This window comes from Coregonus lavaretus (genome assembly GCF_964263955.1).
Source record: "Coregonus lavaretus genome assembly, chromosome: 12".
In the NCBI taxonomy this organism is placed as follows: Eukaryota; Metazoa; Chordata; class Actinopteri; order Salmoniformes; family Salmonidae; genus Coregonus; species Coregonus lavaretus.
Genome location: NC_139999.1, coordinates 10,825,459 through 10,851,388, shown reverse-complemented (window position 1 = coordinate 10,851,388; position 25,930 = coordinate 10,825,459). Strand labels below are relative to the sequence as shown.

At 44.5% G+C, this 25,930-nt stretch overlaps 1 protein-coding gene across 1 annotated transcript in view; it reads left to right on the top strand.

The window, feature by feature from the left end:
- The window catches only part of LOC311138322 (neuron navigator 1-like), a gene marked incomplete at its 3' end in the record, with an annotated part of 111,945 nt that overhangs the window by 20,179 nt on the left and 65,836 nt on the right, over positions 1-25,930 (top strand). Inside the window, exons 3-4 of the mRNA XM_084173005.1 lie at positions 3,851-3,953; positions 11,148-11,510. Of these exons, the coding sequence (XP_084029131.1) occupies positions 3,851-3,953; positions 11,148-11,510 (466 nt within the window). The remainder of the gene's footprint in view (positions 1-3,850; positions 3,954-11,147; positions 11,511-25,930) is intronic.

Sequence of the window (25,930 nt, the reverse complement as noted above, 5' to 3'; positions counted from 1 at the left end):
ACACCAATGCACATCCAATCCATCCAACAAGTAGGCTGGATTAACCATAAAATAAGTTAACGACAGTAGGCCTATATTGACTATAGTTGACTCTTTCGTTAGAAGCATTCCATTTTGCAATGGCATAGGCCTACATTATTTTGGATTTGTGTGCCCATGAGAACTGTTTTCACAGCAAAACATAATGACATTCTGCGTAGGCATGGTTACACTTACATTGCATTTTCTGAGAGATCCAGCATTCCTACAGAGTTTAGTTAAGTTCATTGTTCTAATTAAATTGTTAAATGCTTCACTTGACAAATGATATGGCCATAAATGTCATTAATGTAAGGAAATAAAGGTAGTGTTTTATGACACACAATCTGTGAAGACTAAAAGCATATTTTATTGTTTACAATAATTTACAATTCATTGTCTCTGTTTCTAAATGGTGATTGTGTGATGACAGGATAAAACTGCTAACCTTGTGATATCATAATGGAGCTTTCATTACAACTGGGAACTCGGTAAAATCATTACGTCAGTGATCTTCATGTCGGGAAGTTGGAGTTCTAGAAAGATGGCCAAGTTTCCGACTTTACCCAGTCTGAGCTTTTTTTCCCCCCAGTTGTCTTGAACACACTGAACTCTGAGATTTCTGTGTTCCCAGTTGTCTTGAACGCACTGAACTCTGAGATTTCTGTGTTCCCAGTTGTCTTGAACGCACTGAACTCTGAGATTTCTGTGTTCCCAGTTGTCTTGAACGCACTGAACTCTGAGATGTCTGTGTTCCCAGTTGTCTTGAACGCACTGAACTCTGAGATTTCTGTGTTCCCAGTTGTTTTGAATGTGGCATCAGCAGCTTTATCTGAAGCCTGTGTGTGTTCATGTGTGTAACATTGCCTCGGCTGAGAGGGTAGGCTACCGGCAGTGGTGAAGGCCCACCTTTTTCTGAAAATGCATTGAAAGTAAAGGGAGCGTAACTTTTTTACCCACCATTTTCTTTTTTACCACACTAGGCTACATCACTGGCTACCGGTAGGCCTATTTAAAGTCCATGATAATACACATTGTAATTTGGCCATGTGTGTTAGGGTGACCATTCAGTTTTTCCTGGGACAGTTTCAACCCCATTTCACGTGTCATGACTTTTCAGGATACAAAAAGGTCAATTTGTCAGCAAGACGCATCAATTAATGTAGGCCTAATCAATGGCAATCGCCGAATGTCATTAAGCCCACTTTTTGGTGTTTAGTTTATTAATAAACAGTTGTTTATTTCCATTAATTTCAATGCTGGAATTATTTTGGAGTGGACAAACATACACCGGTAGCCTACTTTTTGAAGGGATTTCATTTTTACCGTCAAATGACGTCTTCACTATTAGGCCCATAAAAGAAAAATGGTGCACGCGTGCAATCACAGTGTAATTAGCGCTCTCCTCAGAGTGAAGAACTAATGAGTACTGTATGTGGCCCATTATTTCAGAATGCGTTTCCTCTGCTATGGTTGACTCTCAGCCAACACCTCCAATTAATTCAATAGATGATCATTTGTTCAACTCTCGTGGACTTTTGCCTGTAGCTATTTTACTGTATAGTAAAAAACGACATCTCTTCACCATCGTAGTCAAAGAGAAATACAGTCATTACTTTTAACAAATGAGACAGAACATTACTAACGTCTCCATGTTATTGATTTAGGATAGGATGATCATGTCTTGTCCACTGCCCATGCAGTGCAGGTTCCCAATTATTCACATCATCCATTATATGACATTTCCCTTTGTTTTGCTATGATTTACTATGGATTATTGTGAGTTTGTAGAGGGGCAGTGGGGGTGACTGAATGTGTGTGAAATTTTAATTGTGTTATGATTCTAGAATTGCCTAAATGTATGTAGGAACACGCACACACATCCTGGAGAATGTGTCTTCCCTTTTGGGAGGCCATAGAGCAGGGATGTCAAACTCATTCCATGGAGGGCCTAGTGTCTGCCGGTTTTTGGGAAACCCTGTTATAGAGGTTGGAGTTCCACAGAATGTCAGATGAATCCCCTTGGTGGCCACTCCCAGTCATCAGTGTTTCACAGTTAGGGCTGCACCATGTCAGGATCCAATAGAGGGATGTTCCACAGTTAGGGCTGTATGTACCATGTCAGGATAATGTTATAATAATAATAATATATGCCATTTAGCAGACACTTTTATACAAAGCAACTTACAGTCATGCCTGCATCCATTTTAAGTATGGGTGGAATCAAACCCACCACCCTGACGATACAAGTGCCAAGCTCCACCAACTGCGCTACAAAGGACCACTATGCAGTAGATGGGTGTGTCACAGTTAGGGCTGTACCATGTCAGGATCCAATAGAGGGGTGTGTCACAGTTAGGGCTGTACCATGTCAGAATCCAATAGAGGGGTGTGTCACAGTTAGGGCTGTACCATGTCAGGATCCAATAGATGGGTGTCTCACAGTTAGGGTTGTACCATGTCAGGATCCAATAGAGGGGTGTGTCACAGTTAGGGCTGTACCATGTCAGGATCCAATAGAGGGGTGTCTCACAGTTAGGGTTGTACCATGTCAGGATCCAATAAAGGGGTGTGTCACAGTTAGGGCTGTACCATGTCAGGATCCAATAGAGGGGTGTCTCACAGTTAGGGTTGTACCATGTCAGGATCCAATAGAGGGGTGTGTCACAGTTAGGGTTGTACCATGTCAGGATCCAATAGAGGGGTGTTTCACAGTTAGGGTTGTACCATGTCAGGATCCTGTAGAGGGGGTAGAGCAGCATTGCCATGGCGAGAGAGCCCAGGAAGTCATATTTGTCTGCCTAATGATGTGAATGCAGCATGGATGCTTTTCATCATCAAAACACCTGTCACCACACAACAGTGTGTTCATACTGGAATACAAAAGGGTTATAGGCCTATTTTTTGGTAAAAGGCAATGCTTTTAAAACCCTCTAAGGTTGATATAATTAGCATAGTAAAACATCGGCATACAAATCTGTCAGTTTAAACTAGATCTATTTTTTTGCATTGGATGCATCTCAATCCACCGCATCCGCCGATGTCGCACTTCCACATCTGCGGTGAAAGGTGGCAGAGCTATTATGACCCTTCTATGGAACGATGAGACTATGACGAACACAATGGTTGCTCTACAACCTCCAAAAGGGTCAGGAGACTCTTCTGAAGTCGATACAGCCAATCTGCCAACTTCTGTCTGTAGCGTTTGTTTTGTTCTAGGACGCCCACAGGCCTCACAAGACTCGTCTGAAGGTCCCCCGGTACCATGTGAAAAAATGAATGGAAGAATATATGGAGACTGTTTAATGCCCAAAATATGGGGTTAAATACATCTCAGATATAGGAGAGACACTTAAGAACAAACTCCCTTTTGATATTTTTTGGGGACTATCTGTTGTTCCATGTAGTGAATATGTTATTCAATGCATTTGTATGGGCTAATAGCAGTAAGGCCCAAAATATATTTTCATCAAATACTTTTTTTTATGTTTGCTTTTTTATACTTCAAGGGGTCTTAAAATTCTAAATCAAATAGCTAAATGATCCTTGGTATGACCTTCTTAAAACAATTCCATATAGCTTAGTAGAACCCCACCCTTCCCCCGGCTAAGACAGGGCTTAGACTCTGATGGGTTATGCTTTGAATGAGTGCCATTTATTCAGTACAGTCTAATTCAATCTTTGGGAAAGCTATGTTTAATATATTCATTAACTGGAACTCAAATATTTGGGATATCTCAAGGTATAAAGACACAACAGTTTGACAGTGATACATGGGATGTGTGAATTCATTTTGTATCTGACCATAGTGACTGGTGTGATGTCCCCACAGACCCAGAGTCTCAGAGGAAACGCACGGTGCAGAACGTCCTTGACCTCAGACAGAACCTGGAAGATACTATGTCCAGTCTACGGGGAGCCCAGCTCAGCCATGGGTGAGTCCATTACCATACACTAAATTCATAGATTATAGTTAAGCAGTAAGGCTGAGGGGGTGTGGTATATGGCCAATATACCATGGCTAAGGGCTGTTCTTAGGCACGACGCAAACGTGGAGTGCCTGGATACAGCCCTTAGTCGTGGCATATTGGCAATATACCACAAACCCCAGAGGTGCCTTATGGCTATTATAAACTGGTTACCAAGGTAAAAATATATGTTTTGTCATACCTGTGGTATACGGTCTGATATACAGCGGCTTTCAGCCAATCAACATTCAGGGCTCCAACCAAATACTGGGGTGTTTCTGATGTCATGTACTGGTGTGAGTGGGGCATAATGTTAAAAAGCATTATCTTTCCTTTAAACTTCAATCTGCACAAACATTACTTCCCACCCACACATTACCTGTCAGTCAGCTGTATATATAATAGTTTAATTGATCACAAGTAAATATGTGTGTAAACTTAGAAGAAAGCTGTGGATTTGTTTGAGACATGTAATATACTCATACATACGAAACACAATGAACAGATTGATGGAGTACAAACACAATCAATGTTTACACTCAATGGTAACTCTCATCCTCTGTCGTCTTGGCAACCTGCCACCTGGTAAACATGTGATGTCAATCCCTCTCAAACAGACTTTCTTTTTCAAGACCATGTTCGGTATGTGTTTCAGACTGTCTCTATCACGATGAGACACAAACAATAACAAAAAACACCAGAGCTTATCCCCACAGGATACTGAAGAAACTGGCAGAAACCGAAACATTCGTTAACAAAAAGTAATTCTGCATTCAAAGCTTGTATGCCTGCCATTTTGGCTGCTACTTATCCCCAGCTCAACAGTATGTGCTCTGCCTACCAATCTTCCTGTTGCCTTTAGCTCTCTCTGTGAGGTGTGTACTGTAGATGTCCTCTGGGATTCCATTCCAGACATGTGCTCTGAATTTCCATAGCCCTGGCCTCTGGAGACTGACAGACGGCTCAGTAACTTTAAACAAAAACTTTGACCTTGGCCACCGAACCTTTAGAGCACTGATCAAAATCTACTGTAGGTAACATCCACATTCAGTGCTACTAGTAAATCCTCCTCTTCTAATGACTTTACTAGTTCAGCTCCCTGTCATAACTCCTGAACGTATACCTTATTGTATGGAATCGTTCGATGTGCATCAATACGTTATAACTATCTTAATTTAAGTTAAACTACATTTCAAAACTCTCAAGGAAATAGCGTGTTACTGTGAGATAATGTATCATTCCACTGAAGCATTCTGAGAGTCGGGCTTTATTCCTGACCCAGTAACATTTAAAGACATGCTCTGGAACTTTGGCGACTACTAAGTATTTTTTAAACCTCCAGCTTTGGGCTGGATGTGTCAATGTGTAGTTCATACATGCATAATCTATGAGCAGAATGACTGTCTTACCTAAATTAGCCACGAAATCCCTAGTTTGAAAGCGATTGTTTTTCTGGAAACTGTGCTGCGCCATTTTCCCTACATTTTCCCCCATGTGGGCCAGCCCCCTAACAATTTCAGTTCTAGTCAATGAGCTTCATCCCCTTGCCATTTAAGTGACAGCTAGCAAGATGCACAAACAGCAGAGCGAGAGAGAGAGAGAGAGAGAGAGAGAGAGCAATGACATGCTGCACATATCTGCACATAATGTGACGTAGTTTGCAATTTTCGGGGACCACTTTTGGCAAATGGGCACTACTTTCAGAACTACTAGCTAAAAAGTATACCAATGTACCGGAGAATGTCTTTAACCCCCTAGAGTCGAATGATGCACCGGAGCGTCAATCTAAGTTACATAACAAAAAACAAAACATACAAATATGTCAGTTTGAGCTAGATATAAATGGATAGCATAGGATGCATCTCAATCTACTGCATCCGCCAGTGTCTCACTTCTGCATCTGCGGTGAAAGGTGGCAGAGCTAGAGCGGTGTTTGTCAGACCATGAGACATCCCGAAAATCGGTCTTCTCACAAAAACGTTCGTAGTGTCCGAACGGTTTGACCTACAGTGCCTTGCAAAAGTATTCATCCCCCTTGGCGTTTTTCCTATTTTGTTGCATTACAGCCTATAATTTAAATTTGATTTTTATTTGGATTTCATGTAATGGACATACACAAAATAGTCCAAATTGGTGAAGTGAAATGAAAGAAATTCAAAAAAATTAATAACGGAAAAGTGGTGCGTGCATATGTATACACCCCCTTTGCTATGAAGCCCCTAAATAAGATATGGTGCAACCAATTACCTTCAGAAGTCACATAATTAGTTAGATTGCACACAGGTGGACTTTATTTAAGTGTCACATGATCTGTCACATGATCTCAGTATACATACACCTGTTCTGAAAGGCCCAATAGTCTGCAACACCACTAAGCAAGGGGCACCACCAAGCAAGCAGCACCATGAAGACCAAGGAGCCCTCCAAACAGGTCAGGGACAAAGTTGTGGAGAAGTACAGATCAGGTTTGGTTTATAAAAAAATATCTGAAACTTTGAACATCCCACGGAGCACCATTTAAATCCATTATTAAAAAAGAATATGGCACCACAACAAACCTGCCAAGAGAGGGCAGCACACCAAAACTCACGGACCAGGCAAGGAGGGCATTAATCAGAGAGGCAACAAAGATACCAAAGATAACCCTGAAGGAGCTGCAACGCTCCACAGCGGAGATTGGAGTATCTGTCCATAGGACCACTTTAAGCCGTACACTCCACATAGCTGGGCTTTATGAAAGAGTGGCCAGAAAAAAGCCATTGCTTAAAGAAAAAAATAAGCAAACATGTTTGGTGTTCACCAAAAGCCATGTGGGAGACTCCCCAAACATATGGAAGAAGGTAAAATTGAGCTTTTTTGCCATCAAGGAAAACGCTATGTCTGGTGCAAACCCAACAACTCATAACCCCGAGAACACCATCCCCACAGTGAAGCATGATGGTGGCAGCATCATGCTAAATACAGGGAAATTCTTGAGGGAAACCTGTTTCAGTCTTCCAGAGATTTGAGACTGGGACAGAGGTTCACCTTCCAGCAGGACAATGACCCTAAGCATACTGCTAAAGCAACACTCAAGTGGTTTAAGGGGAAACATTTAAATGTATTGGAATGGCCTAGTCAAATGCCAGACCTAAATCCAATTGAGAATCTGTGTTATGACTTAAAGATTGCTGTACACCAGCAGAACCCATCCAACTTGAATGAGCTGGAGCTGTTTTCCCTTGAAGAATGGGCAAAAATCCCAGTGCCAAGTTTATAGAGACATACCCCAAGAGACTTGCAGCTGTAATTGCTGCAAAAAGTGGCTCTACAAAGTATTGACTTTGGGGGGGTGAATAGATATGCACGCTCAAGTTTTCTGTTTTTTTTGTCTTATTTCTTGTTTGTTTCACAATAAAAAAAGATTTTGCATCTTCAAAGTGGTAGGCATGTTGTGTAAATCAAATGATACAAACCCCACAAAAATCAATAAAAAATCCAGGTTGTAAGGCAACAAAATAGGAAAAATGCCAAGGGGGTGAATGTTTTCGCAAGCCACTGTACAAAGTATTATGTAATGGGAAGACTCATGAACACGATGACATTCTCCGTTTTGCTCTACGACCCCCACAAGTGTCCGGAGACTCGTATGAAGTCGGTACCGTCGATGTGCCAACTTCTGTTTGGTAGCGTCCGAACCGTTTGGGCTAGAAAGTGTTATGGAAAGGGGAGATTCTCACGAACACTATGGTGTCCTCCGTTTTCCTCTACGACCTCCACAAGTGTTAGGAGACTTGTCTGAAGGTAACTGGTACCGGTTTTTAAAAAACGAGTGGAAGTATGAATGTAGTTTTGTGTCTACCCCCCCAAAAAGGGGTTAAATATGTGTAAAAAAAATAAAAAAAATAAAATGCCTCCTAGATTTAGGACAAACACTTCAAAACCTTGTTTCTTATGATTCTTTGTTTAACTTTTTGCAGTTTCTGAATGTTACTCAATGCATTTCTATGGGCTTAGTAGTTATGTTTTTGGGGGATACCTAAAGGGGTCCTACAAATCGAATAGCTAAATGATCCATAGTATGACCATCTTAAAATAATTCCATACAGTGCATTCGGAAAGTATTAAGACCCCTTGACTTTTTCCACATTTTGTTACGTTACAGCCTTATTCTAAAATTGATAAAATCTACACACAATACCCCATAATGACAAACCAAAAACCGGTTTTTAGAAATGTTTGTAAATGTATTAAGAATAAAAAACGGAAATATCACATTTAAGTAAGTATTCAGACCCTTTACTCAGCACTTTGTTGAAGCACCTTTGGCAGCGATTACAGCCTCAAGTCTTCTTGGGTATGACGCTACAAGCTTGTATTTGGGGAGTTTCTCCCGTTCTTCTCTGCAGACCCCCTCAAGCTCTGTCAGGTTGGATGGGGAGCATCGCTGCACAGCTATTTTCAGGTCTCTCCAGAGATGTTGGATCGAGTTCAAGTCTCGGCTCTGGCTGGACCACTCAAGGACATTCAGAGACGAAGCCACTCCTGCGTTGTCTTGGCTGTGTGCTTAGGGTCGTTGTCCTGTTGGAAGGTGTACCTTCACTCCAATCTGAGACCCTGAGCGCTCTGGAGCAGGTTGCCATCAAGGATCTCTCTGTACACTGCTTCGTTCATATTTCCCTCAATCCTGACTAGTCTCCCAGTCCCTGCCGCTGAAAATCATCCCCACAGCATGATGCTGCCACCACCGTGCTTCACCGTAGGGATGGTGCCAGGTTTCCTCCAGACGTGACGCTTGGCATTCAGGCCAAGGAGTTCAATCTTGGTTTCATCAGACCAGAGAATCTTGTTTCTCATGGTCTGAGTCCTTTAGGTGCCTTTTGGCAAACTCCAAGTGGGCTGTCGTGCCTTTTACTGAGGAGGGGCTTCTGTCTGGCCACTCTACAATAAAGGCCTGATTGGTGGAGTGCTGCAGAGATGGTTGTCCTTCTGGAAAGTTCTCCCATCTCCACAGAGGAACTCTGGAGTTCTGTCAGAGTGACCATTGGGCTCTTGGTCACCTCCCTGACCAAGGCCCTTCTCCCCTGATTGCTCAGTTTGGCCGTGCGGCCAGCTCTAGGAAGAGTCTTGGTGGTTCCAAACTTCATCCATTTAAGAATGATGGAAGCCACTGTGTTCTTGGGGACCTTCAATGCTGCAGAAATGTTTTGATACCCTTCCCCAGATCTGTGCCTCAACACAATCCGGTCTCGGAGCTCTACAGACAATTCCTTCGACCTCATGGCTTGGTTTTTGCTCTGACGTGCACTGTCAACTGTGGGACCTTATATACATTTACATTTACATTTTAGTCATTTAGACAGGTGTGCCTTTCCAAATCATGTCCAATCTATTGAATTTACCACACGTGGACAATCAAGTTGTAGAAACATCTCAAGGATGATCACTGGAAACAGAATGCACCTGAGCTCAATTTCGAGTCTCATAGCAAATGGTTTTAACACTTATGTAAATAACGTATTTTGCAACCATTTCTAAAAACCTGTTTTCACTTTGTCATTATGGGGCATTGTGTGTAGATTGAAGATTTATAAAAAATGTAATCCATTTTAGAATAAGGCTGTAACGTAACAAAATGTGGAAAAAGTCAAGGGGTCTGAATACTTTCCGAATGTGCTGTATTTCAGCTTAGACTCTAAAGAATTAACAGTCCCTATTGATGAATTATCCATCTACGGAAATACAGAAATAGCAGGAGGAAAAAACACCCACATAGTCTCAGGCAGCCATTGCATTATTCATCTGGGCTGGTTGGTGCATATGGTTATTTAATGGCCAGACTCTCGTCACCATCGGGAGGCCAATGCAAAACCTGACCCACTTAGAGAACAGACTAAAACTACTCTCTAATCTAGACTAGAACTACTCTCTAATCTAAACTAGAACTACTCTCTAATCTAGACTAGAACTACTCTCTAATCTAAACTAGAACTACTCTCTAATCTAGACTAGAACTACTCTCTAATCTAGACTAGAACTACTCTCTAATCTAGACTAGAACTACTCTCTAATCTAAACTAGAACTACTCTCTAATGTAAACTAGAACTACTCTCTAATCTAGACTAGAACTACTCTCTAATCTAAACTAGAACTACTCTCTAATCTAAACTAGAACTACTCTCTAATCTAGACTAGAACTACTCTCTAATGTAAACTAGAACTACTCTCTAATCTAGACTAGAACTACTCTCTAATCTAAACTAGAACTACTCTCTAATCTAAACTAGAACTACTCTCTAATCTAGACTAGAACTACTCTCTAATCTAATCTAAACTAGAACTACTCTCTAATCTAGACTAGAACTACTCTCTAATCTAAACTAGAACTATTCTCTAATCTAGACTAGAACTACTCTCTAATCTAAACTAGAACTACTCTCTAATCTAGACTAGAACTACTCTCTAATCTAGACTAGAACTACTCTCTAATCTAGACTATAACTACTCTCTAGTCTAAACTAGAACTACTCTCTAATCTAGACTAGAACTACTCTCTAATCTAGATTATAACTACTCTCTAGTCTGAGGTCTCTCTACATGTCCACATTGGCTCACCTTTCACTAGATGACACTGGTCCAACATTTTCTCTCGTCTGATCATGTAGTCAAGAAAAAGTCCTGGCCAGCCTGAGCAATCATAAAAATTTTCAGTTGGGGTGTGTGATTATGTACAGATTGCCTTAGGTCTGTAAATCCCAGCTGGTAATGATGTTGTGAACATATTGTTGAGGGTTATGAATGATCCTGTCAAAGGGAGAGAGGGAAGAAACTAAAGACTCTTCTCGGTTCACACAATTATGCTATATCCTTACACTGTTGCTAGTGACTTGCCCCTGAGTTCTGAGATGTCACACATCTTTGCTGTAGTGGCTGAAGTCTGAGAGTGAATGTTACAGTCATATCTAGGTCAGCAGAGACTCTATGGCTGGATAGATTCCTTTAAAGGCCGACTGACAGAGAGGGAAAAATATAGAGGAAATAGCTTTTCTCTCTCTAGAATTCTTTCTCTCTATAATAATAATATCATAGTCACTCACTCTACATTTCCCCTCCCTTTCTGTCCTCTCTCATCCATTCCATTTCTACAATACTATAACCTCTCCCTTGCCTTCTCTCCCCAGCTGTCTGGACAGCAGTACTGTTTGCTACGACAGTGATGAGACTAATGGCCGCAGCATGTCCAGTCAGTCCAACCGCTCCTCTCCTCTCTCCTGGCGCCACGGCCAGTCCAGCCCCCGGATGCAGGCTGGAGATGCTCCTTCTTCCACGGGCAGCGGCGTGTATCAGGGGGGCAAGGCTGGGTCCCAGTACACGGCCCACACCATGCCCGCCCGAGTCTCCAGCCGTCTCAGCCACTCCTCCCGAATGGCGCTCATCGAAGGGCTGGACGTGGATGATGCGGACCTCAAGTCTGGTTACCTGAGTGATAGCGACCTGCTGGGAAAGAGCATGCCAGAGGATGACGACGACAACCTGGCCAATGGGTAAGGGTCTATACCAGGGGTGTCAACTCATTCCATAGAGGGCAGAGTGCCTGATGTTGTTTTTGTTATTTCCTTTCAATTTGTGTCCAATTAAGACCTAGACAACCAGGTGAGGGGAGTCCCTAACTTAATTGATCAATGAAATACTTGGACCTCCATGGAATGAGTTCCACACCTGTGGTCTGTTCTGTTTCTAACTGGGGGTTCTCCTACTCTGGTTGTGGTGGGGGGATTATCCTACTCTGGTCATGGTGGGGGGATTCTCCTACTCTGGGGGGGTGGGTTTCCTACTCTGGTCGTGGGGAGCTACTGGGTGTTTGTGAAGGCTTTGGATCCAGTTCTGCAGTAACACTCGCTTTGCATCCTACTGTTAAATTATCTTTGATATAGTCCTTGTGAAAACTACGGATAGTTGTGATCACTTGTTCTTTGGACCAAATCGGTCCTACAACATACAGTATGTCATAAAGCAATCATCAATCAAGCATACATTTGGATGAGACACTTTTTTTCTGGGTAAAAAATTGCTTTGAGTTGGTACTTGTGCTTGGTGTAGCCCTCTTGTTGTGCTGTCCTCAGCAGTCTGTCTAGTGCAACTCTTGTTGGTGGTCCTCTGTAGCTCAAATGGTAGAGCACGCCACTTGTAACGCCAGGGTAGTGGGTTCAATCCCCGGGACCACCCATACGTAAAAATGTATGTACACATGACTGTAAGTCGCTTTGGATAAAAGCATCTGCTAAATGGCTTATTATTTTTGTTCCTGGATGGGTCTGTCAGGGCTTCATGGGTCTGTTAGGGCTTGATGGGTCTGTCAGGGCTTCATGGGTCTGTTAGGGCTTGATGGGTCTGTTAGGGCTTCATGGATCTGTCAGGGCTTCATGGGTCTGTTAGGGCTTCATGGATCTGTCAGGGCTTCATGCAGCAACCATCTCAGGCTGATTCTGCTGAGACGAATCTGAATTTTGTTAACCTCTCTGCTGAGTAGAGAGCACCCTGACAATAAAGTCCTGCAGCATTCCTTTAGTGTAGCTGTGATGAGTATCGACTTGCATGTGAATCATCAGCTATTATTCTCAGAGTAGTTATCTGGTATTACTAATGTGGATCCCCCTCTGGCTGAAACTCATTGTTCTGTGAAATATATTGTGGTTGTGTTTGTTTTTGGGTGGATATGGCAACTAGTGAATAAACACATGTGCAAACAGAAGGTTTAAAAAAATAGTCTAGAATCCAGAGTATTTCCAAAGTCGCAGCTTCACTATTTCATCTCTGTTCCTAGCCATTCCAAGAACTAGGGAAATTATGTGCTGAAACCAGACATTTTGTCTGACCCATTTTTTAACGGAATCTTCCATTTTGTAGCGATAGAAAACCAAGATGGCCGACTGGCAGGAAAACCAGAGCTGGATCTCTAAATGGGTCTAAATGAGTGCAGATCACGTCTGAGTTGTGCAGTAATGACATTCATTACATGCCTCCTGCTGAGCTGGCCGTGTCACAAACAGCTGTGGCCATTCATTCATTCACACCCACATCTCAGTGCAAATACAGAGGAGGGTGTGACTGACACAAACACATGCAGAGCCCCTCGAATCACTGCCTGCCCCTCCACTAAATGGGTTTTAGCAAGTCCCTTGGTGCTACCAAAAAACATAAGCGAAAAGTACTGACATACAATATCACATTGGTTTAAAGTACTCCCCTACCTTTTTAACAGTCATAACCCACTAACTTACTAATGCTAACTGCCCATTAGTAACAGTAGCCTACCAATCAATGCCATGGTACAGCATCAGTCAGATCCTAGGTCAAGGTGTCAGGGTGTGTCTGGGTGTGTCAAGGAGTGTCAGGTGTTCTGTCTGCCAGCTGCAGCATTCCCTCCTTTAATGCCTCATTTAACACTTAATTAACACTTAATCTCTCTCTTTCTCGCTCTCTTTCAAACTCAAAACTATCTCATTCTCTCTCCCTCTCTTAGGAATCTCCCTCTCATTCTCCCCCCCATCCATCTCTCTCTCTCTCCTAATTTCCTTGGTGTCACATCCTCTCTTTAATTCCCTCTCCCTAGTTGACAGTCAGTAAGCAGGGAGAGGAAAGGCTGAGAGTGGCTGAGGGAATCCAGGCCAGTTCTCTGGTGTGATGTGAGCAGCTTTATCTCTGCTCCACATGCACTGGGATTTAATCTGCAGCTTCTTGGGCAGATTGAAGGAAAAGAGAGCGTGAGAGTGAGATAGTATGTCTGATGATTTTAGAAATGTCTGATAGTGAGTGCTCAGCACTGGGCCACCCATGTCTTCAATCAGTAGGTGAGTATTTCAAGGTGACCATGATGACAACCCCTATACCTCCTGTGTTGTGTCACCAGGTCCCAGGTCAGTCATACCCAGAGATGGGACTATGGGCATTTGAGTCATTTAGCAGACACTTTTATCCAGAGCAATTTACAGTAGTGAGTGCATACATTTTCAAACTTTTTTCATACTGGTCCCCCGTGGGAATCGAACCCACAACCCCTGGCGTTGCAAGTGCCATGCTCTACCAACTGAGACACTGCACGCACGCACGCACTTTATCTGTCAGAATAAAACAAGGGGAGGGGCTAATCTAGGACTGAAAAATGGAAGAGATGGCTCATGCTTTAGTTTCCCCCTATAATACATAGCTCAGCATACTTCTGAATACATTAGCATTTTTTGTAACACTACTGTCCTTGTTGGCAACCATTAATTCATTTCATCTGCTCAAATGCAAAAAATTATCCACAATGCTGACAGCACTCCAAACACACACGTGTACACACGCACACACACACGCACACACACAGTTGAGCTCATTGGAAACCATTAGCCTCTACCCATCTCTTGAAAATAGATAATTTCTGCAAGCCCCTCTTGTCTCCATAGCAACCAACTCCTATGTGACGGTGGGGAGAGGGAACATTTCTCAAGCTCTTTCACAATCATCTCTAATACATTCTTATTTATCTGAATGGAAGCTATAGTAATACTGTCAATCATATCCAAAGGGAAGTTTGACTTTCATGCGTAACATGAAAATGTTGAGCTAAAATGGTCCTGTAATTAAATATAATTTTCACATCTATTATTCTGGTGGTTCTGTATTCTGGTTTCTGGTTGACTGTAAGGATGTTAACCTTTTACTGCAGTGGGCTAAATCAGGGTCACACAGAGTGTTTCTTGGTAGTCTTAAACAAATCTACTTTGAAACCAAAGTATACACCTCACACACATGATTATGGGCTTAAAAGAAGACACCTGTACTATGTCAGATATAGAGTTGAAATGTAATACATTTTCAGTTTACATCCCAATATTACACTTTATATACATCACAGAAGACTGAAATATAACAAAACTGTTTGACATAGAAACACTGGACTTCCGTCGTTTGACGTATTATTAATGAAGAAATTATGAAAAATATAAATAACATTCCAGCCTTGACGCCAAAGAGGGAGCTTTTGGTCATTGACTGCAGGAAAGGGCTACATCATTGAGGCACTTTGTCATACACTACATGACCAAAAGTATGTGGACACCTCCTCGTCGAACATCTCATTCCAACATTGCTGCAGGGACTTGCTTCCATTCAGCCACCAGAGCATTAGTGAGGTCGAGCACCGATGTTGGGCAATAAGGCCTGGCTCGCAGTCGGCGTTCCAATTCATCCCAAAGGTATTCAATGGGGTTGAGGTCAGTCAAGTTCTTCCACACCGATCTTGACAAACCATTTTTGTATGGACCTCGCTTTGTGCACAGGGTCATTTTCATGCTGAAACAGGAAAGGGCCTTCTCCAAACCATTGCTACAATGGGCGGCAGGTAGCTTAGTGGTTAAGTGCGTAGTGCCAGTCACCGAAAAGTTGCTGGTTCTAATCCCCGAGCCGACTAGGTGAAAAATCTGTCGGTGCCCTTGAGCAAGGCACTTAACCCTAATTGCTCCTGTAAGTCGCTCTGGATAAGAGCGTCTGCTAAATGACAAAAAAAAAAAAAAGTTGTGTTAAGATTTTCCTTCACTGGAACTAAGGGACCTAGCCCGGACCATGAAAATCAGCCCCAGACCAAGTGGCGGCTGTGGATGGTCTCTCTGGGGTTTGGGTTCTAGGGAGTGAACTGGACCTGCAACACATTTCTACATGTTCTGGTGGCCTAATGTCTTTTGATTACTGCTACACTAACTACTGTACACTAATGTACTGACTGATGGCTGTGTGATATCTACAGCTGGTCTAGACCTTACTGACTGATGGTTGTGTGATATCTACAGCTGGTCTAGACCTTACTGACTGATGGCTGTGTGATATCTACAGCTGGTCTAGACCTTACTGAGTGATGGCTGTGTGATATCTACAGCTGGTCTAGACCTTACTGACTGATGGCTGTGTGATATCTACAGCTAGTCTAGACCTTACTGAGTGATGGCTGTGTGATATCTACAGCTGGTCTAGACCTTACTGACTGATGGCTGTGTGATATCTACAGCTGGTCTAGACCTTACTGACTGATGGCTGTGTGATATCTACAGCTGGTCTAGACCTTACTGACTGATGGCTGTGTGATATCTACAGCTGGTCTAGACCTTACTGAGTGATGGCTGTGTGATATCTACAGCTGGTCTAGACCTTACTGAGTGATGGCTGTGTGATATCTACAGCTGGTCTAGACCTTACTGACTGATGGCTGTGTGATATCTACAGCTGGTCTAGACCTTACTGACTGATGGCTGTGTGATATCTACAGCTGGTTTAGACTGTACAGTGTCCTGGGGTAACTGAGACAACCAGAGAGCAATGATGTTCCTCTGAGTGATGACAGAGAGAGATGGAGGGGAAGGGGAATGGTGTAACACACAGGGGTGTGTTCAGTTCAGAACGGGTGAAACGTTCAGATAGAAATATGATGCGTAGAGAAGGTACTGTATCTCCATTTTAAACACTTTCTACATGTTTTGGTCTCCGTGAATCATATTCTACTCATTGGGTTAGACATAAATAATCTAATTATTACTGAATATATGTTTTATTTTCCAAATGATCAATGTTCCACTTTTCAATGCCATCTTTACAAACAGAGTTACGTGGTGCACCCCTCCGTCAATTATTGTTACATACTTGGACCCACCGAGTAGCGGCATCAGCGTTCTGTTGCAACCTGATGGGTACTTTCTCACGTCCAATCGCTTCGTTTCACAGGAGAATCATCTGTTTGTAGAGCGAATGGTTTAATGCTTTAAACAGGACATGCAAACATGGCGATTTTCTAAATGAGGCCCACCCAGAATGCGCTCTGTTTATCACAACCAAGGGATTTACTGTATTTTCCTGGCAGACGTTGATTAACTCAAAACATTACTGAAAGCTTATTTAGACTTTCAGACAGAAAACTAATGACTGTCAGCATTTTATTTGGATTCAGATTCGGCCCTGTTTACAGAACCGGCTGTAAAGCACTTAACTGCACGGCAAGGTATCGATTATGGCAGTGCCTACGGGCATCCACATTATCGTGTGGAATGGGAGTACTGTGTTAGGCTAAATACAAGGCTATCTATCCCCCCTCTTTCCATTGTGTGGTAAGGTTAGGTAATGTAATGTATGTGGGAACATGGTGGTGCAGGGCTGGTGTACTGTAGCCAGCTGGCTGTGTGTGTGAGCAGTGCAGTGCAGAGAAAGAGAAGGGAAAAGGAAGTCTGGTGCAGCAACACACCTCTCATCATGCGGCACATGGATCAGGATGTGCTGCCATGGTAACCCTCTTCCTCTGACCCACTGTTTGGCTGTGCATTGTGTATCAGTGTGCGGTAGTGAGCGTGTGTGTATTCGCGTATGTGTGTGTGGCTGTGTGTGGCTGTATGTGTGTGGCTGTGTGTGTGTGGCTGTGTGTGTGTGGCTGTGTGTAGCTGTTGGTGGTTGTGTGTGGCTGTGTGTGTGTGGCTGTGTGTGTGTGGCTGTGTGTAGCTGTTGGTGGCTGTGTGTAGCTGTGTGTGGCTGTGTAGCTGTGTGTGTGTAGCAGTGTTTATGTGTGTGTGGAGGATAAAGTGGCTTCATATTGACCTACTAAGTAGATTGTTCTGCATGCAAACATGAAACGGTGTAGTGGGCGACTGGGCACTGGATGTCTCTGGCTCATACCTATTGTTAGAACTCCCCTCTGAATCCCACTATGGCAGACATGTTTGATGGTTTCCAAACTGCTATCAATAATTACGGCACAAAGACTTGCAGGAGGTCATTACAATTTACATTAATTGAGGTCATTAGAATGCAATCAGTCTTTCCATAATTAATGGTGTTGTTTCTGATGAACAACACACTGCTCAGTTAGATTACCACACACAATGCATATATAATGCTGTTTAAAATGCATCACTATTCGGAAACTGCCCAGAGAGATTCATATAAAGTATGTGGTAATCAGTTAAGACAAAGAATGGATTCCTACATGTTAGCCAATCCATCGTTTCAGTTTGCTCTTCTGGCAATGTCATTTCCATGGCAACGGTGAAAAATATTTGCACATGCTAGGAAATAGACCTCCCCCTTACGCATCAACACAACCATAAGGAAACACGTACAGTACAGTAGGTGTATTTGCCTCTAGTCATCTAATACTAGTCCTCTTAGAAGGGAACAGTCTGCCTTCAATTTCTCTTTCCTGCATGCATTGGACACTACTCCACAGTCAGTCCCTGCTTTCCATGGCTTTCCTGACCAGCCTAGTGCAATGCCTCCTGACCCACATAAAGCATGTGCAGAGTGATTGGGTCTGGGCCTGGTTGACCAGGCCTTCCAAAAGCCCTGCAGGGATTACAGTTTAGTAGGACCACTGCTCGGGGTCAGCACTTCATGGGCCACGGCTCAGTGAAGAGGGAGGGGTCACTCTACTCTTTATACCCAGGCCAGGACGGGTCTGGGGCCAAATGTGAACAGAGGAGGCCCTCACCTCACTCTCATTCTCACTCTCACTCTCACTCTCACACACGCACGCACGCACGCACGCACGCACACACGCTGTGGACATTACGGGAGGCCTCTATCACTGGAGGGGTCAATAGTAAAGGTGTATTTCACAGGATCAAGAAGACAACTACTAAAGTATCACCTCCACATGCATGACTGTAGCCCTGGGGGGATGTCTGATAAACTGACCAGTAACTAATGATATGACTGTAGCCCTGGGGGCATGTCTGATAAACTGACCAGTAACTAATGATATGACTGTAGCCCTGGGGGCATGTCTGATAAACTGACCAGTAACTAATGATATGACTGTAGCCCTGGGGGCATGTCTGATAAACAGACCAGTAACTAATGATATGACTGTAGCCCTGGGGGCATGTCTGATGAACTGACCAGTAACAAATGATATGACTGTAGCCCTGGGAGCATGTCTGATAAACTGACCAGTAACTAATGATATGACTGTAGCCCTGGGGGCATGTCTGATAAACAGACCAGTAACTAATGATATGACTGTAGCCCTGGGGGCATGTCTGATAAACTGACCAGTAACAAATGATATGACTGTAGCCCTGGGGGCATGTCTGATAAACAGACCAGTAACTAATGATATGACTGTAGCCCTGGGGGCATGTCTGATAAACTGACCAGTAACTAATGATATGAATGTAGCCCTGGGGGCATGTCTGATAAACTGACCAGTATCTAATGATATGACTGTAGCCCTGGGGGCATGTCTGATAAACTGACCAGTATCTAATTATATGACTGTAGCCCTGGGGGCATGTCTGATAAACTGACCAGTATCTAATTATATGACTGTAGCCCTGGGGGCATGTCTGATAAACAGACCAGTAATTGATGATATGCCTGTAATCCTGGGGGCATGTCTGATAAACAGACCAGTAACTAATGATATGACTGTAGCCCTGGGGGCATGTCTGTTAAACTGACCAGTAACTCATGATATGACTGTAGCCCTGGGGGCAGGTCTGATAAACAGACCAGTAACTAATGATATGACTGTAGCCCTGGGGGCAGGTCTGATAAACTGACCAGTAACTAATGATATGACTGTAGCCCTGGGGGCATGTCTGATAAACTGACCAGTAACTAATGATATGAATGTAGCCCTGGGGGCATGTCTGATAAACTGACCAGTATCTAATGATATGACTGTAGCCCTGGGGGCATGTCTGATAAACTGACCAGTATCTAATTATATGACTGTAGCCCTGGGGGCATGTCTGATAAACTGACCAGTATCTAATTATATGACTGTAGCCCTGGGGGCATGTCTGATAAACAGACCAGTAATTGATGATATGCCTGTAATCCTGGGGGCATGTCTGATAAACAGACCAGTAACTAATGATATGACTGTAGCCCTGGGGGCATGTCTGATAAACTGACCAGTAACTCATGATATGACTGTAGCCCTGGGGGCAGGTCTGATAAACAGACCAGTAACTAATGATATGACTGTAGCCCTGGGGGCAGGTCTGATAAACAGACCAGTAACTAATGATATGACTGTAGCCCTGGGGGCAGGTCTGATAAACAGACCAGTAACTAATGATATGACTGTAGCCCTGGGGGCAGGTCTGATAAACTGACCAGTAACAAATGATATGACTGTAGCCCTGGGGGCATGTCTGATAAACAGACCAGTAACTAATGATATGACTGTAGCCCTGGGGGCATGTCTGATAAACAGACCAGTAACTAATGATATGACTGTAACCCTGGGGGCATGTCTGATAAACAGACCAGTAACTCATGATATGACTGTAGCCCTGGGGGCATGTCTGATAAACTGACCAGTAACAAATGATATGACTGTAGCCCTGGGGGCATGTCTGATAAACTGACCAGTAACTAATGTTATGACTGTAGCCCTGGGGGCATGTCTGATAAACAGACCAGTAACTAATGATATGACTGTAGCCCTGGGGGCATGTCTGATAAACAGACCAGTAACTAATGATATGACTGTAACCCTGGGGGCATGTCTGATAAACAGACCAGTAACTAATGATATGACTGTAGCCCTGGGGGCATGTCTGATAAACTGACCAGTAACAAATGATATGACTGTAGCCCTGGGGGCATGTCTGATAAACTGACCAGTAACTAATGATATGACTGTAGCCCTGGGGGCATGTCTGATAAACTGACCAGTAACTAATGATATGACTGTAGCCCTGGGGGCATGTCTGATAAACTGACCAGTATCTAATTATATGACTGTAGCCCTGGGGGCAGGTCTGACAAACAGACCAGTAACTAATGGTATGACTGGGGGCATGTGAACCGTCTCTGTATCATGTCAATGATGTAATGTCATCACTCAATGGTGCCACCCATACATAAAATGTATGCAATCGAATCAAAGAGTCTGCTAAATGATGTATAGACGTATATCACTCACGGAAGGCAGGCAGCCTCCATGTCACGATCATCGTAAAGGAGAGTAGACCAAGGCGCAGCGTGTGAAACGAACATGACTTTATTTAATTAAAGTACTAAATACAAACAAAACACGACTCGTGAAGTCCACGGTTACACTGACCGAATAAGGAACAAAAACCCACAACCCCCAAGGGAAAACATACAGTTTAAATATGGCTCCCAATCAGAGACAACCAGCAAACAGCTGACACTCGTTGCCTCTGATTGGGAGTCACATCGTCAAACATAGAATCAAACAAACTAGAATACCCAACATAGAAAATGAACACACAGAATGAACACACCCTGGCTCAACATATAGAGTCCCAGAGCCAGGGTGTGACAGTACCCCCCCCCCTAAAGGCGCGGACTGCGACCGCGCCTCAACAAAACCCCAAACAGGGGAGGGCTGGGTGGGCATTCCTCCTCGGAGGCGGCTCCGGCTCCGGCCTTGACCACCACCCCTCCATAATTCCCCCGTAGCGCCCCTGGTCCGGTCTGACCCCGCTGGCTGGATCTGGACTGGACATTGACGGAGCGGATTGCTTACGCTCCGTTGTGGAGCAGCTGACCGGTCTTACCAGGCTGACGACTCGCCCCCCGGGCTTGGTGCGAGTAGCAGGAACGGGCTGAACCAGGCTGACGACTCGCACCCCTGGCTTGGTGCGAGTGGCAGGAACGGGCTGGACCAGGCTGACGACTCGCACCCCTGGCTTGGTGCGAGTGGCAGGAACGGGCTGGACCAGGCTGACGACGCACACCGTAGGCTTGGTGCGTGGAGCAGGGACAGGCCGGACAGGACTGTCGACGCACACCGTAGGCTTGGTGCGTGGAGCAGGGACAGGCCGGGCTGGGCTGGCGACGCACACCGTAGGTTTGGTACGTGGAGCAGGAACAGGCCGGGCAGGGCTGTCGACGCACACCGTAGGCTTGGTGCGTGGAGCAGGGACAGGCCGGGCTGGGCTGGCGACGCACACCGTAGGTTTGGTGCGTGGAGCAGGGACAGGCCGGGCTGGGCTGTCGACGCACACCGTAGGTTTGGTGCGTGGAGCAGGGACAGGCCGGGCTGGGCTGGCGACGCACACCGTAGGTTTGGTGCGTGGAGCAGGGACAGGCCGGGCTGGGCTGGCGACGCACACCGTAGGCTTGGTGCGTGGAGCAGGGACAGGCCGGACAGGGCTGGCGACGCACACCGTAGGTTTGGTGCGTGGAGCAGGAACAGGCCGGGCAGGGCTGGCGACGCACACCGTAGGCTTGGTGCGTGGAGCAGGAACAGGCCGGGCAGGGCTGTCGACGCACACCGTAGGCTTGGTGCGTGGAGCAGGGACAGGCCGGGCAGGGCTGGCGACGCACACCGTAGGTTTGATGCGTGGAGCAGGGACAGGCCGGGCTGGGCTGGCGACGCACACCGTAGGTTTGGTGCGTGGAGCAGGGACAGGCCGGACCGTACTGGGAACACACACCACTGGCTTTAAACGGGGATCAGGAACGGGCCGGACCGGACTGGCAATACACCTCAGTCCCTCTCGCCGTGCCTCTATGACTTCCTTCCCTCCTCTCGCCAATGGCTCCCGTAACCCGGTGGCCTTCTCTCCTCTTCTCCTATTTCGCCCTGTGGCAGCCTCCTGCTGCCCAGTCGCCCATGCCGTGTGCCCCCCCCTAAAAAATTCTTGGGGGTGCCTCTCGTCCGTCCGACGATGGCACTGCTGACGCCGCTGCTCCTCTCTCGCCAGGGCCTTGATCCTACCCCAAGGTCCCTTGCCCCCGAGCATGTCCTCCCAGGACCACACTTTGCCCACCTGGGCCATCGCCAGCCTCTCCATCTCCTTTCCTGGCGCTTCCTCCCATGACCAGGCCGCCTGCTCCTGGACACGCTGCTTGGTCCTTGTACGGTGGGTTTTTCTGTCACGATCGTCGTAAAGGAGAGTAGACCAAGGCGCAGCGTGTGAAACGAACATGACTTTATTTAATTAAAGTACTAAATACAAACAAAACACGACTCGTGAAGTCCACGGTTACACTGACCGAATAAGGAACAAAAACCCACAACCCCCAAGGGAAAACATACAGTTTAAATATGGCTCCCAATCAGAGACAACCAGCAAACAGCTGACACTCGTTGCCTCTGATTGGGAGTCACATCGTCAAACATAGAATCAAACAAACTAGAATACCCAACATAGAAAATGAACACACAGAATGAACACACCCTGGCTCAACATATAGAGTCCCAGAGCCAGGGTGTGACACTCCATTAGCCATATCAGGGCTAGGTTTGTAATTTTTTTATCAAACCTTTATTTTAAGAGGGAAATCACTTTGAGACCAAGGCCTGTTTTGCAAGGAAGCCCTGCATGTACACCAATCAGACAACATTTACAAATACAACGTAATAAAAACATAAAACCCCAATATTTACAAGCCTTGTGCCCCTGTGATGTGGATGTTAGGTAAGGGAACCCTCCTGTACTGTCTGAGGTCTAGTCTGGCTCATGGAGACTGCTGTGTTGCCCTTGTTTTCCAGCCCAGTGATCAGAGACAGTCCATTTCCACAGGGATATACAGGGTTCCAGTTTCAGATGGACTCACTGATGCATTTCAGAACCATTACTGTTTTACTGCTACTGTTAATGGAGCTGCTGTGCAGTACCACCTTGCCTTGCTGATGCCAACACAATCCTGTTAGTTACTGTAAATCAGTGCTCTACTGGTGCAGTGCATCGATGTCTGTCTTATTCATCTATTGATTGAATAAGAGGATAAAATGAAGATAAAACACTAACTGAACAGCAGGGGGAGCCAGTGGACACTGACTTTGATCCTTAGAGTGCTGCTTAGACACCTTTATGCCTTTAAAATGCATTAAATTATGCCACATCTCTCAATAAAGTACTTGAATATAAACTGATTAATGAAAGTTGTTGGACAAATTGTGCACAAATAGAATACAATATATAAAATGCAGAATATAGACTGTACTAGCTAGACACCATCTGCCAACAAATACAGCAATGAGACCCAAGTCATTGTACCAATCTGTGCCATTGTCCACACCATATCAAGCCCCCTCACTCTGGACTCATTGTGCCGTCTGCTGGAATGATTGTGTCATTGCACCATTAGGCTTGGGAGTCATTATGGAGTAGAGCTTGTAAAATGTCAACAATGCTATTATTTAGGAAAATTGATTGAGCTCATATGATCTTCATTCAGGTTGTTGAGTCAAGCCTTTTCAAGTAGCAGTTGCTTCCTCTATGCATGAATGGTGCTCCACAAGGTAATCAAATAAAAAGTGTTGTCGAAGAGCAGTGAATACCTGTCCTGATTAGAAGTGTGGATATAGCTTTCTACAACAGCCTCTGGATACCTGGTGTTTACTCTGGACTGGGCTGAAGATGAAAGGTTTTATTCCATAGTACTGTATGGTGTAGATGAAGAGGCTCAGCTGCCACCTATCAATATTTTAGCTGTACTTTAATGCACTACCTCAGCCAATGCCAATTCTAGATTAATATTTAAGAATCATTCTGAGGGAAGGAAGTGCAGAGCTCCATCTCTTGTCCCCCTGTTCGTCTCTCCCTCCCAATCACCCAACATCCCTCCACCCCTTTCATATATAACAAAACAAAAGGCTGTCTTTTTAGACAATAAAAGGCAGGGGGCATATCTACTAATTTCAACTAAACATCAAACTTGGATTTGCAGAAATGTTAAGTTGAACAGACAGCTTTGCTCTTTACCTTTGAACTGGTCCAGCAGGAAGAGCTGACAGACAGAGATAGATAAAGACCACAGCCATATGAAGGTCAGGATATGAAAGCAGCTTCCTGTCTGCTCTCATGTAACCTACAGAGAACAGCAGTTAACCACAGCAAAGCGAGAACAGCACATGTTATGTGTTATGGCCGTTGCCTATACGGTCATTCTCACTGACAGTGGAAATCAGTATTTAAACAGCTTGTACATATCCCAGCCAATACTGCTATGTTATTGAATGGCGAGTCTTGACCTAAGCAAAGATTTTGGAGAGGTTATTTCAGACATAAGCCATTTGGTCAAGAGGTAATGGCTCTTTTAGTAGTTACATGTGCATCTTAGTAAAAGTTACGTAGAGGATCATTGACAGCTTGTTTAGCAGCACTCTGAACTGGTCAGATAACCAGGAGACGTAAAGCATGTATAGTATTTGTATTCATGCCTGACATACTGCAGCACCTTTCAAAGGAAGCAGGACATATGTCTCCTGGGAATGGCTTTCCGTTTGAGCATAATGTTTGAAAAGTACTTCACAAATAGAGTTATTATCGTTGTTACGATACAAATTCAATGTAATACAATTACAGGCGTTATGGATGAGGGTCGCTGACTGAATAAACCAAAACAGCAACAGGGAAACTGTAAATGGATTGTTTATCAGATCATTTGTATCGAAAGATCAGGGTATGAGTATCAGGAGATACAGGGAGACTAGTCTATTACTCTAGTATCATCACCACAGTTCATCTGTTTGGGACATATATTTTGTTTTCTCTTCGGGCAGAAATCTTCCCATTGCCTGTTGTGTGGCTGGTGCTAGCTGATAACAGATCTGTTGTGTGGTTGGTGCTAGCTGATAACAGATCTGTTGTGTGGCTGGTGCTAGCTGATAACAGATATGTTGTGTGGCTGGTGTTAGCTGATAACATATCTGTTGTGTGGCTGGTGCTAGCTGATAACATATCTGTTGTGTGGCTGGTGTTAGCTGATAACAGATCTGTTGTGTGGCTGGTGCTAGCTGATAACAGATCTGTTGTGTGGCTGGTGCTAGCTGATAACATATCTGTTGTGTGGCTGGTGTTAGCTGATAACAGATCTGTTGTGTGGCTGGTGCTAGCTGATAACAGATCTGTTGTGTGGCTGGTGCTATCTGATAACAGATCTGTCGTGTGGCTGGTGCTATCTGATAACAGATCTGTTGTGTGGCTGGTGCTAGCTGATAACAGATCTGTTG